General features: G+C 43.8%; 1 protein-coding gene across 1 annotated transcript in view; it reads right to left on the bottom strand.

The window, feature by feature from the left end:
* LOC120059538 (myelin transcription factor 1-like) overlaps positions 1-12,313 on the bottom strand; it is a 34,693-nt gene extending 22,380 nt beyond the window's left edge. The window contains exon 1 of the mRNA XM_039008670.1: positions 12,092-12,313. Coding sequence (XP_038864598.1) covers positions 12,092-12,313 — 222 coding nt within the window. The remainder of the gene's footprint in view (positions 1-12,091) is intronic.
* Between the last annotated feature and the right edge of the window lie 587 nt (positions 12,314-12,900).

Here is a 12,900-nt window from a genome sequence, read left to right as displayed (position 1 = left end):
ATCCCTCACAGACAACTCATCTCTCTCTACCTAGCCTCAGCTCTACTCCAATGACATCCCTCACAGACAACTCATCTCTCTCTACCTAGCCTCAGCTCTACTCCAATGACATCCCTCACAGACAACTCATCTCTCTCTACCTAGCCTCAGCCCTCCTCTAATGACATCCCTCACAGACAACTCATCTCTCTCTACCTAGCCTCAGCTCTACTCCAATGACATCCCTCACAGACAACTCATCTCTCTCTACCTAGCCTCAGCTCTACTCCAATGACATCCCTCACAGACAACTCATCTCTCTCTACCTAGCCTCAGCTCTACTCCAATGACATCCCTCACAGACAACTCATCTCTCTCTACCTAGCCTCAGCTCTACTCCAATGACATCCCTCACAGACAACTCATCTCTCTCTACCTAGCCTCAGCCCTCCTCTAATGACATCCCTCACAGACAACTCATCTCTCTCTACCTAGCCTCAGCTCTACTCCAATGACATCCCTCACAGACAACTCATCTCTCTCTACCTAGCCTCAGCTCTACTCCAATGACATCCCTCACAGACAACTCATCTCTCTCTACCTAGCCTCAGCTCTACTCCAATGACATCCCTCACAGACAACTCATCTCTCTCTACCTAGCCTCAGCTCTACTCCAATGTTATCCCTCACAGACAACTCATCTCTCTCTACCTAGCCTCAGCCCTCCTCTAATGACATCCCTCACAGACAACTCATCTCTCTCTACCTAGCCTCAGCCCTCCTCTAATGACATCCCTCACAGACAACTCATCTCTCTCTACCTAGCCTCAGCTCTACTCCAATGACATCCCTCACAGACAACTCATCTCTCTCTACCTAACCTCAGCTCTACTCCAATGACATCCCTCACAGACAACTCATCTCTCTCTACCTAGCCTCAGCTCTACTCCAATGACATCCCTCACAGACAACTCATCTCTCTCTACCTAGCCTCAGCTCTACTCCAATGACATCCCTCACAGACAACTCATCTCTCTCTACCTAGCCTCAGCCCTCCTCTAATGACATCCCTCACAGACAACTCATCTCTCTCTACCTAGCCTCAGCCCTCCTCTAATGACATCCCTCACAGACAACTCATCTCTCTCTACCTAGCCTCAGCTCTACTCCAATGACATCCCTCACAGACAACTCATCTCGCTCTACCTAGCCTCAGCCCTCCTCTAATGACATCCCTCACAGACAACTCATCTCTCTCTACCTAGCCTCAGCTCTACTCCAATGACATCCCTCACAGACAACTCATCTCTCTCTACCTAACCTCAGCCCTCCTCTAATGACATCCCTCACAGACAACTCATCTCTCTCTACCTAGCCTCAGCCCTCTAATGACATCCCTCACAGACAACTCATCTCTCTCTACCTAGCCTCAGCCCTCCTCTAATGACATCCCTCACAGACAACTCATCTCTCTCTACCTAGCCTCAGCTCTACTCCAATGACATCCCTCACAGACAACTCATCTCTCTCTACCTAGCCTCAGCCCTCCTCTAATTACATCCCTCACAGACAACTCATCTCTCTCTACCTAGCCTCAGCTCTACTCCAATGACATCCCTCACAGACAACTCATCTCTCTCTACCTAGCCTCAGCTCTACTCCAATGACATCCCTCACAGACAACTCATCTCTCTCTACCTAGCCTCAGCCCTCCTATAATGACATCCCTCACAGACAACTCATCTCTCTCTACCTAGCCTCAGCTCTACTCCAATGACATCTCTCACAGACAACTCATCTCTCTCCACCTAGCCTCAGCCCTCCTCCAATGACATCCCTCACAGACAACTCATCTCTCTCTACCTAGCCTCAGCCCTCCTCTAATGACATCCCTCACAGACAACTCATCTCTCTCTACCTAGCCTCAGCCCTCCTCTAATGACATCCCTCACAGACAACTCATCTCTCTCTACCTAGCCTCAGCTCTACTCCAATGACATCCCTCCCGGATATCTCAATAGTCTGATCACATTAGATCAGATAAGACAGGAGACAGATGGAGGGAGGAAGGGATGGGGGCGAAGGGGAGGGAGAGAGAGAGGAAGGAACCATGAAAGGAGACAGAGGTATAACAACATCAACATCAGGGCCAACTGCATCATCTGGCATCGATCGTCTGGCATCACCATCATCAAATCATCTAGCCTAACTCCAGCGGGTTGCCAGGAGCACCAGTTTCCGTTGTGAAGGAACTCTCTGGCTTCGTCACCATGTCAACATACAGTAGATTGCTTTGTTCATCTACATCATTGTTATGTCTCCTTAAATGAGGACTCTTTATCTGTGGGTCTATATGTGATTCAGCTTTTAGAACCCTAAAAGTTGATGTCGCCCCGCGGAAATCTAGTTAGCATAATATAAAATAAATAGGTGGCAGCATCGTGTTATGGGTATGTATTGTGGTGGCAGCATCATGTTATGGGTATGTATTGTGGTGGCAGCATCATGTTATGGGTATGTATTGTGGTGGCAGCATCATGTTATGGGTATGTATTGTGGTGGCAGCATCATGTTATGGGTATGTATTGTGGTGGCAGCATCATGTTATGGGTATGTATTGTGGTGGCAGCATCGTGTTATGGGTATGTATTGTGGTGGCAGCATCATGTTATGGGTATGTATTGTGGTGGCAGCATCATGTTATGGGTATGTATTGTGGTGGCAGCATCATGTTATGGGTATGTATTGTGGTGGCAGCATCATGTTATGGGTATGTATTGTGGTGGCAGCATCATGTTATGGGTATGTATTGTGGTGGCAGCATCATGTTATGGGTATGTATTGTGGTGGCAGCATCATGTTATGGGTATGTATTGTGGTGGCAGCATCATGTTATGGGTGTGTATTGTGGTGGCAGCATCATGTTATGGGTATGTATTGTGGTGGCAGCATCATGTTATGGGTATGTATTGTGGTGGCAGCATCATGTTATGGGTGTGTATTGTGGTGGCAGCATCATGTTATGGGTATGTATTGTGGTGGCAGCATCATGTTATGGGTGTGTATTGTGGTGGCAGCATCATGGTATGGGTGTGTGTTGTGGTGGCAGCATCATGTTATGGGTATGTATTGTGGTGGCAGCATCATGTTATGGGTATGTATTGTGGTGGCAGCATCATGTTATGGGTGTGTATTGTGGTGGCAGCATCATGTTATAGGTATGTATTGTGGTGGCAGCATCATGTTATGGGTATGTATTGTGGTGGCAGCATCATGTTATGGGTATGTATTGTGGTGGCAGCATCATGTTATGGGTATGTATTGTGGTGGCAGCATCATGCTATGGGTATGTATTGTGGTGGCAGCATCATGTTATGGGTATGTATTGTGGTGGCAGCATCATGTTATGGGTATGTATTGTGGTGGCAGCATCATGTTATGGGTATGTATTGTGGTGGCAGCATCATGTTATGGGTATGTATTGTGGTGGCAGCATCATGCTATGGGTATGTATTGTGGTGGCAGCATCATGTTATGGGTATGTATTGTGGTGGCAGCATCGTGTTATGGGCATGTATTGTGGTGGCAGCATCATGTTATGGGTATGTATTGTGGTGGCAGCATCATGTTATGGGTATGTATTGTGGTGGCAGCATCGTGTTATGGGCATGTATTGTGGTGGCAGCATCATGTTATGGGTATGTATTGTGGTGGCAGCATCATGTTATGGGTATGTATTGTGGTGGCAGCATCATGTTATGGGTATGTGTTGTGGTGGCAGCATCATGTTTTGGGTATGTGTTGTGGTGGCAGCATCATGTTTTGGGTATGTATTGTGGTGGCAGCATCATGTTATGGGTATGTATTGTGGTGGCAGCATCATGTTATGGGTGTGTATTGTGGTGGCAGCATCATGTTATGGGTATGTATTGTGGTGGCAGCATCATGTTATGGGTGTGTATTGTGGTGGCAGCATCATGTTATGGGTATGTATTGTGGTGGCAGCATCATGTTATGGGTGTGTATTGTGGTGGCAGCATCATGTTATGGGTGTGTATTGTGGTGGCAGCATCATGGTATGGGTATGTATTGTGGTGGCAGCATCATGTTATGGGTATGTATTGTGGTGGCAGCATCATGGTATGGGTATGTATTGTGGTGGCAGCATCGTGTTATGGGTATGTATTGTGGTGGCAGCATCATGTTATGGGTATGTACTGTGGTGGCAGCATCATGTTATGGGTATGTATTGTGGTGGCAGCATCATGTTATGGGTATGTATTGTGGTGGCAGCATCATGTTATGGGTATGTGTTGTGGTGGCAGCATCATGTTATGGGTATGTATTGTGGTGGCAGCATCATGTTATGGGTATGTATTGTGGTGGCAGCATCATGGTATGGGTATGTATTGTGGTGGCAGCATCATGGTATGGGTGTGTATTGTGGTGGCAGCATCATGGTATGGGTGTGTGTTGTGGTGGCAGCATCATGTTATGGGTATGTATTGTGGTGGCAGCATCATGTTATGGGTATGTATTGTGGTGGCAGCATCATGTTATGGGTGTGTATTGTGGTGGCAGCATCATGTTATGGGTATGTATTGTGGTGGCAGCATCATGTTATGGGTATGTATTGTGGTGGCAGCATCATGTTATGGGTATGTATTGTGGTGGCAGCATCATGTTATGGGTATGTATTGTGGTGGCAGCATCATGTTATGGGTATGTATTGTGGTGGCAGCATCATGCTATGGGTATGTATTGTGGTGGCAGCATCATGTTATGGGTATGTATTGTGGTGGCAGCATCATGTTATGGGTATGTATTGTGGTGGCAGCATCGTGTTATGGGTATGTATTGTGGTGGCAGCATCATGTTATGGGTGTGTATTGTGGTGGCAGCATCATGTTATGGGTGTGTATTGTGGTGGCAGCATCATGTTATGGGTATGTACTGTGGTGGCAGCATCATGGTATGGGTATGTATTGTGGTGGCAGCATCATGTTATGGGTGTGTATTGTGGTGGCAGCATCATGTTATGGGTATGTATTGTGGTGGCAGCATCATGTTATGGGTATGTATTGTGGTGGCAGCATCATGTTATGGGTGTGTATTGTGGTGGCAGCATCATGTTATGGGTATGTATTGTGGTGGCAGCATCATGTTATGGGTATGTATTGTGGTGGCAGCATCATGTTATGGGTATGTATTGTGGTGGCAGCATCATGTTATGGGTATGTATTGTGGTGGCAGCATCGTGTTATGGGTATGTATTGTGGTGGCAGCATCATGCAATGGGTATGTATTGTGGTGGCAGCATCATGTTATGGGTATGTATTGTGGTGGCAGCATCATGTTATGGGTATGTATTGTGGTGGCAGCATCATGTTATGGGTATGTATTGTGGTGGCAGCATCATGTTATGGGTATGTATTGTGGTGGCAGCATCATGTTATGGGTATGTATTGTGGTGGCAGCATCATGTTATGGGTATGCTTGTCACTGGCAGGGACTGGGGAGTTTGTCAGGATCAAATGAAATATGAAAGTAGCAAAGCCCAGATAAAAAGTTAAAGGAAAACCCTCCTCAGGCTGAAAACCCAATTACACAAATGTTTACGCAAAAGACACACCAGAAAGCCATTCGTAAACATTTGTGTAATTGGGTTTTCCCAGGTGTTGTGTGTTCCTGAGTGGCCTAGTCTCAGTCCTGACTTAAATCTGTTTAAAAAAAATCTGTGACAAGGTTTAAATATCGCTATCCATCAACCAAATTTACTGAGCCTGAGCTATTTTGACAAAAACAATGAGATGTATGTTGCCCAATCAGTTGTGCAAAGTTGGTAGAATCATAATAATGAAAATGATTTACAGCTGTAATGGCGGCATTAACTCAGGAGGGTAGAGACATATCCAATTAAGATTTATTTTTAATGTTTAATGTTCTATTACTTTCTTTCAATTTGAAAATGTGAAGTAGGATGTGTAGATCTGAAGGAAAACAATGTAATTTAATCTCTTTTTAGATTTTAAAAGCAAAATGTGAAAAACCAAGTTCAAGGAAGTGTAGATGTTCTGGACGTGTAGCCGACTCGGACACCGGGTCCCCACATTTCCCACTCTCCAACGCCAAATAGCCTGAAGCCACAGTGTTCTTCTCGCAGACTCTTATTCCCTATATGGGAGCATTGCGAACCGTAGATCGGGAATTTTTGACCAACAGAGTAGCTTTTTGAAATGTTTTTGTTATTTCTGTATAACAGAAAATCAACAGCTTTTTTTTACAGTGGGGGTCAATGGGAAAGAATGTTTGTTTTTCCCAATTTCTGGCCTGGGTTGAGAGGAATTCCTTCTTATGACATCAATACTGACTTGGGGTATACAGTATATTCATAGCAGATTAGTATGCATCGCTGGTCTCCAACACAATCAAGGTGTAGCACACAGCTCTCTCTCTCTCTCTCTCTCTCTCTCTCTCTCTCTCTCTCTCTCTCTCTCTCTCTCTCTCTCTCTCTCTCTCTCTCTCTCTCTCTCTCTCTCTCTCTCTCTCTCTCTCTCTCTCTCTCTCTCTCTCTCTCTCTCTCTCTCTCCTTACCTTTTGTCTCACATACACTATCCCATGGTTTTCTCATTTTAATAATTTTAATCAAACAATCGTATTGGTTTGATTAGACAGAAATGGTGGCTCTATGCCTTCCCTCGTCTCTGTCTCTGTCTCTCTCTCTTAAGTGAAATGGCCAGAACGAGATAAGGTTTTCCACATTTAGATTTGTAATAATGAGTCTCTGCTCTTTGTCTGCTAATATGAAAGTCAGATTATAGATCAGGTTAGACAATTGTCAAGAAAAGACAATATAGGGAGGGCTGCTTCAATTTTGTTATAAATACATGCATGGTATCAAAGGGTTGCTCATTGTAAACAATGGGTCTAAAATACAATGAAACAAAATGTCTCAGTAAGGTCAGAACTGAAAGCAAAATAATTGTTTTCGGATCAAGAGAAGACAGGTTAGATGGATCACACAGAGAAGATGTGAGATGGATCACACAGAGAAGACAGGTTAGATGGATCACACAGAGAATACAGGTTAGATGGATCACACAGAGAAGACAGGTTAGATGGATCACACAGAGAAGACAGGTTAGATGGATCACACAGAGAAGACAGGTTAGATGGATCACACAGAGAAGACAGGTTAGATGGATCACACAGAGAAGACAGGTTAGATGGATCACACAGAGAAGACAGGTTAGATGGATCACACAGAGAAGACAGGTTAGATGGATCACACAGAGAAGACAGGTTAGATGGATCACACAGAGAAGACAGGTTAGATGGATCACACAGTGAAGACAGGTTAGATGGATCACACAGAGAAGACAGGTTAGATGGAAACGTATTATTGTTCCGTACCCCTTCAAACATTCAACCTCCAGCTGTGTACCCCCTCTAGCAACCGGGTCGGCGCACTCGCAAATGTTGTTTTTTGCCATCATTGTAAGCCTGCCACACACACTATACAATATATTTATTAAACATAAGAATGAATTAGAGCTCTTTGTCACAACCCGGCTCGTGGGAAGTGACAAAGAGCTCTTATACGCCCAGGGCACAAATAATAATATTATAATAATCAATCATTTTGCTATTTATTTGACCATCTTACATTTAAAACCTTATTTGTTCATCGAAAATGGTGAATAAGAAGGATGTGCTTGAAAGGATGCTCATAACTCTACAATGTTGGGTTGTATTGAAGAGAGTCTCAGTCTTAAATCATTTCCCACACACAGTCTGTGCCTGTATTTAGTTTTCATGCTAGTGAGAATCCACTCTCACATAGGTACGTGGTTGCAAAGGGCATCAGAGTCTTAACAGCACGATACTCTGAGCGCAGCCCATTCCAGAAATCTGGCAGTGGCTTCTGATTAAATAACATTTTCACAGAACCGCTTGTTGCAATTTCGATGAGGCGCTCTTGTTCAGATATCGGTAAGTGGACCGGAGGCAGGACATGAAAGGGATAACGAATCCAGTTGTTTGTGTCATCCGTTTTCGGGAAAGTACCTGCGTAATTGCGTACCCAAGTCACTCAGGTGCTTCGCTATATCACATTTGACATTGTCCGTAAGCTTGAGTTCATTACCACACAAAAAATCATACAATGATGGATAGACCTGTGTGTTGCCCTCGTTAATGCAGACAGAGAAGAGCTCCAACTTCTTAAATCATAGCCTCAATTTTGTCCCGCACATTGAATATAGTTGTGGATAGTCTCTACTCCTAGATTCAGATCATTCAGGGGAGAAAAAACATCACCCAGATAAGCCAGTCGTGTGAGAAACTCGTCATCATGCAAGCGGTTAGGCAAGTAAAAATTATGGTCAGTAAAGAAAACTTTCAGCTCGTCTCTCAATTAAAAAAAATATGTCAATACTTTGACCCTTGATAACCAGCGCACATCTGTATGTTGTAAAAGCGTTACATGGTCGCTGCCCATATCATTGCATAGTGCAGAAAATAGACGAGAGTTCAGGGGCCTTGCTTTAACAAAGTTAACCATTTTCACTGTAGTGTCCAAAACGTCTTTCAAGCCGTCAGGCATTCCCTTGGCAGCAAGAGCCTCTCGGTGGATGCTGCAGTGTACCCAAGTTGCGTCGGGAGCAACTGCTTGCACACGCGTTACCACTCCACGTTGTCTCCCTGTCATGGCTGTTGCACCATCAGTACAGACACCAACATGAGCAGCAGCTACGTTTGGCTACATACGGACCGTTAGTGGATTTCCCGCGAGAGAGTAACGGTTAATGTGATTGGATGTTAATTATTTCACTAGGCTACCTGTATTTGACATTGTGTTGTTATTTTGCTGAACACTAGACGGTTTAATTTTATTTTTTGCAGTGAAACGAGGCTATTCAGGCAAAAAATAATAATAATCACCCAAATGTATAGTCCCGTTAGAATATATAAATGGTCATCTTTATCAGTATGTGTGTCCTGTTCTGTCCTCACAGGGACGGAGACTAGGGGAGGAAGACTAACAGACACACACACACACACACACACACACACACACACACACACACACACACACACACACACACACACACACACACACACACACACACACACACACACACACAGCTACACACACGCACACACACACACACACACACACACACACACACACACACACACACACACACACACACACACACACACACACACACACACACACACACACACACAGCTACACACACACACACACAGCTACACACACACATACACACAGACACAGACACACACACACACACAGCTACACACCAACAAACACACTTACACAGACAGGGGAAATGCTCCTTGAGAGTGTAAATGACCTGGAAAAGCCAGCTACATCGTCGAAAGATTAAAAGTATGTGTTTGAAGGCATGATCCAAAATAACTGATATCCAGGAAAACCAAAGTTCCAAAAGCTGGAGATCATACAAAATATTTTGCTCTGACTCTTATGTGGATGATGTTAAAAAATATTTGTTGGTTTGATCGAGACGTTGCACTTGATGAATTTATGAAATTGCGTCTTCCAATTACTGATAAGCACCTGTTAAGAAACTGACTGTTAGAACTGTTAAGGATGGAAGGATTAATGAGGAATTGAAAAACTGTATGGTTGAAAGAGATGGGGCAAAATGAGTGGCTGGCTGACTTACTGCAAATTGAGAAATTATGTGACAAAACTCAACAAAAAGAAGAAGAAACTGTATTATGAAGCCAAGATTAATGATATAAAAAATAATGGAAACAACTTTTGAGTAATTTAAATGAAATGATGGGCAGAAAGACAAATTCAACTCCATCTTTCATCCAATCAGAATGCTTATTCATCACAAAACCATTTGATGTTGCCAATTATTTTAATGATTCATTGATTGGCAAATTTAGGCAGGAAATTCCAACAATGAACAGTGAGCCATCGTATTCATCCATAAAGAAACTATAATCATGAAAGAAAAGCATTGCAAATTTGAATTTTAGTGTGGAGTTAGTGTGGAAGAGGTGGAGAAAATATTGTTATCGATCAATAATGACAAACCTCCTGGCATTGACAACTTTGATGGAAAGCTACTGATGATGGTAGCTGAGTCTATAGCCACTCCTATCTGTCATATCTTTAATCTGAGTCTAGAGGAAAGTCTTTGTCCTGCTGTATTAAAAACACCTATTCTACCTATTGTATTAAAACACCTAGCCTACCAAGCCCTGTTGTATTAAAAACACCTAGCCTACCAAGCCCTGTTGTATTAAAAACACCTAGCCTACCAAGCCCTGTTGTATTAAAAACACCTAGCCTACCAAGCCCTGTTGTATTAAAAACACCTAGCCTACCAAGCCCTGTTGTATTAAAAACACCTAGCCTACCAAGCCCCGTTCTATTAAAAACACCTAGCTTACCAAGCCCTGTTGCATTAAAAACACCTAGCCTACCAAGCCCTGTTGTATTAAAAACACCTATTCTACCTAGCCCTGTTGTATTAAAAACACCTAGCCTACCAAGCCCTGTTGCATTAAAACCACCTAGCCTACCAAGCCCCGTTCTATTGAAAAAACCTAGCCTACCAAGCCCTGTTGTATTTAAAACACCTATCCTACCTAGCCACTCTTCAAACTACGTCTAGCCCAGTGGAGGCTGCTGAGGGGAGGACAGCTCATAATAATGACCGGGAACGGCGCGATCGGTATGGCACCAAACACATGGAAACCATTCACATTCTGTTCCAGGCGTTCCCATGAGGCCGTCCTCCCCAGTTAAGGTGTCACCAACCTCCTGTGGTCTAGTCTATTCACTGACATAGAGTAGCTCACTAATACTGAATAATATAATTATAATGGGCCAAGTGAGAATCTCTGGAAAATTGAAACTATTTCTTCGGTAATTTTTGCACATCTTGATTTTACCTCTCCTAATTTAGTTAGTAATTTCGGAACAAAACACAGTGAGTCATGACTGCTGTCAGGTTCGGCACAAAATAGTTGTGACCCTGGCTGGCAAGTTAGCTGCATCATTGCCTACGTCTAAAATAACACTGCAGGATTGCCATTGGATTCACGACCGGTTGTTGCTGTAGCGGGTTGGAGTCAAACAGAAAACCAACGGGACAAGAGAATGTTTGGGGAATGTTCCGTGGTGGTTGTTACAGTTGTTGTGAACAACAACATTGTAGTAAGTGTTAGGAGAACATTCCAAGTGTTAGGAAGAGAACTAGAGAACATTCCAAGCATATTTAATTTAAAACATAAAACAAAAAAAAAAGATTTTGTTATCATTTTTTGGGATATTATTATTCTAATGTTAGATAAAACTCTAACTAGAACTTATTGGGAATCTTAGCTAATGTTCTGGGAATGTTCCCTGTTTGCTGGAAAATGCTATGAAAAGAAGAGAGAGAGAGAGAGAGAGAGAGAGAGAGAGAGAGAGAGAGAGAGAGAGAGAGAGAGAGAGAGAGAGAGAGAGAGAGAGAGAGAGAGAGAGAGAGAGAGAGAGAGAGAGAGAGAGAGAGAGAGAGAGAGAGAGAGAGAGAGAGAGAGAGAGAGAGAGAGAGAGACTGGTTTCTATCAATGTCTGTGAATGGATGGATCCTTCTCCTGAGTTGTGTGAAAGCGAGTTTAAATGTGAGCAGAAAAAAAAGTAGAGAGAGAGAGAGAGAGAGAGAGAGAGAGAGAGAGAGAGAAAGAAAGAAAGTGAATGGACCAGAGAGATCACTCTTGATTCATGTAGAAATTTGACGTTTTTTGCAGGTCCCCAGGACGTCGGGAGACACCGTCAAAACAATCCACTAGAGATGAGAGAACCTTTTTTTCTTTATGCAGCCAATCTGCAATTTAAATGAGAGATACATCAGATAAACAGACAGACATACTGCCTCAATCCACTCCTCATCCTTCCCCCATCCTCTTCCCCCTCCTCCACCTTCCCTTCCTCCTCCTCCTCCTCCTCCTTTCCTTCCTCCTCCTCTTCCTCCTCCTCCATTCCCTCCTCTCTTTGATCTATTCAGCTCCCCGTTGGCCACTTCATCGAACCTCATCATCTGCTGCATGAACTGCGGTTCACAGCCACGGGAGGTAGCTCGGGAGGTAGCTTGGGAGGTAGCTCGGGAGGTAGCTCGGGAGGTAGCTCGGGAGGTAGCTCGGGAGGTAGCACGGGAGGTAGCTCGGGAGGTAGCTCGGGAGGTAGCACGGGAGGTAGCTCGGGAGGTAGCTCGGGAGGTAGCTCGGGAGGTAGCTCGGGAGGTAGCTCGGGAGGTAGCTCGGGAGGTAGCTCGGGTACGGACATCTTGAGATGTTTTATGTAGATTGGGTGGGGGGGGTACGGGGGAATGGTGGGGGATGCAGAAAAAAAATGCCCACAAATGCTGATGTTCCAGATACTAAACTAGTCTAAAGAAGGCCAGTTTCATTGCTTCTTTAATCTAATCAACAATTTTTCAGCTCTGATAACATAATTTCAAAAGGGTTTTCTAATGATCAATTAGCCTTTTAAAATTAGAAACTTGGAATAGCTAACACAACGTGCCATTGGAACACAAGAGTGATGGTTGCTGATAATGGGCCTCTGTACACCTATGTAGATGTTCAATAAAAAAATCTTCAGTTTCCAGCTACAATAGTCATTTACAACATTAACAATGTCTACACTGTATTTCTGATCAATTTTATTTTATTTTAATGGACAATTTATTTTGCTTTTCTTTAAAAAACAAGGCCATTTCTAAGTGATCCCAAACTTCTGAAAGGTCGTGTACATTTGCTGACAACTCAGAGACACAACGATGGGTATTATCTGAGCTGGCCTTGGGTCATTGATCGTTGTATCCAGGAGCCAAGATGGAGCCAAGAGGAGCCACGATGATTTGGATGGAA

Source organism: Salvelinus namaycush, chromosome 14 (assembly GCF_016432855.1).
Source record: "Salvelinus namaycush isolate Seneca chromosome 14, SaNama_1.0, whole genome shotgun sequence".
In the NCBI taxonomy this organism is placed as follows: domain Eukaryota; kingdom Metazoa; phylum Chordata; class Actinopteri; order Salmoniformes; family Salmonidae; genus Salvelinus; species Salvelinus namaycush.
The sequence above is the reverse complement of the archived record's forward strand: the minus strand, read 5'-3'. Positions and strand labels throughout refer to the sequence as shown.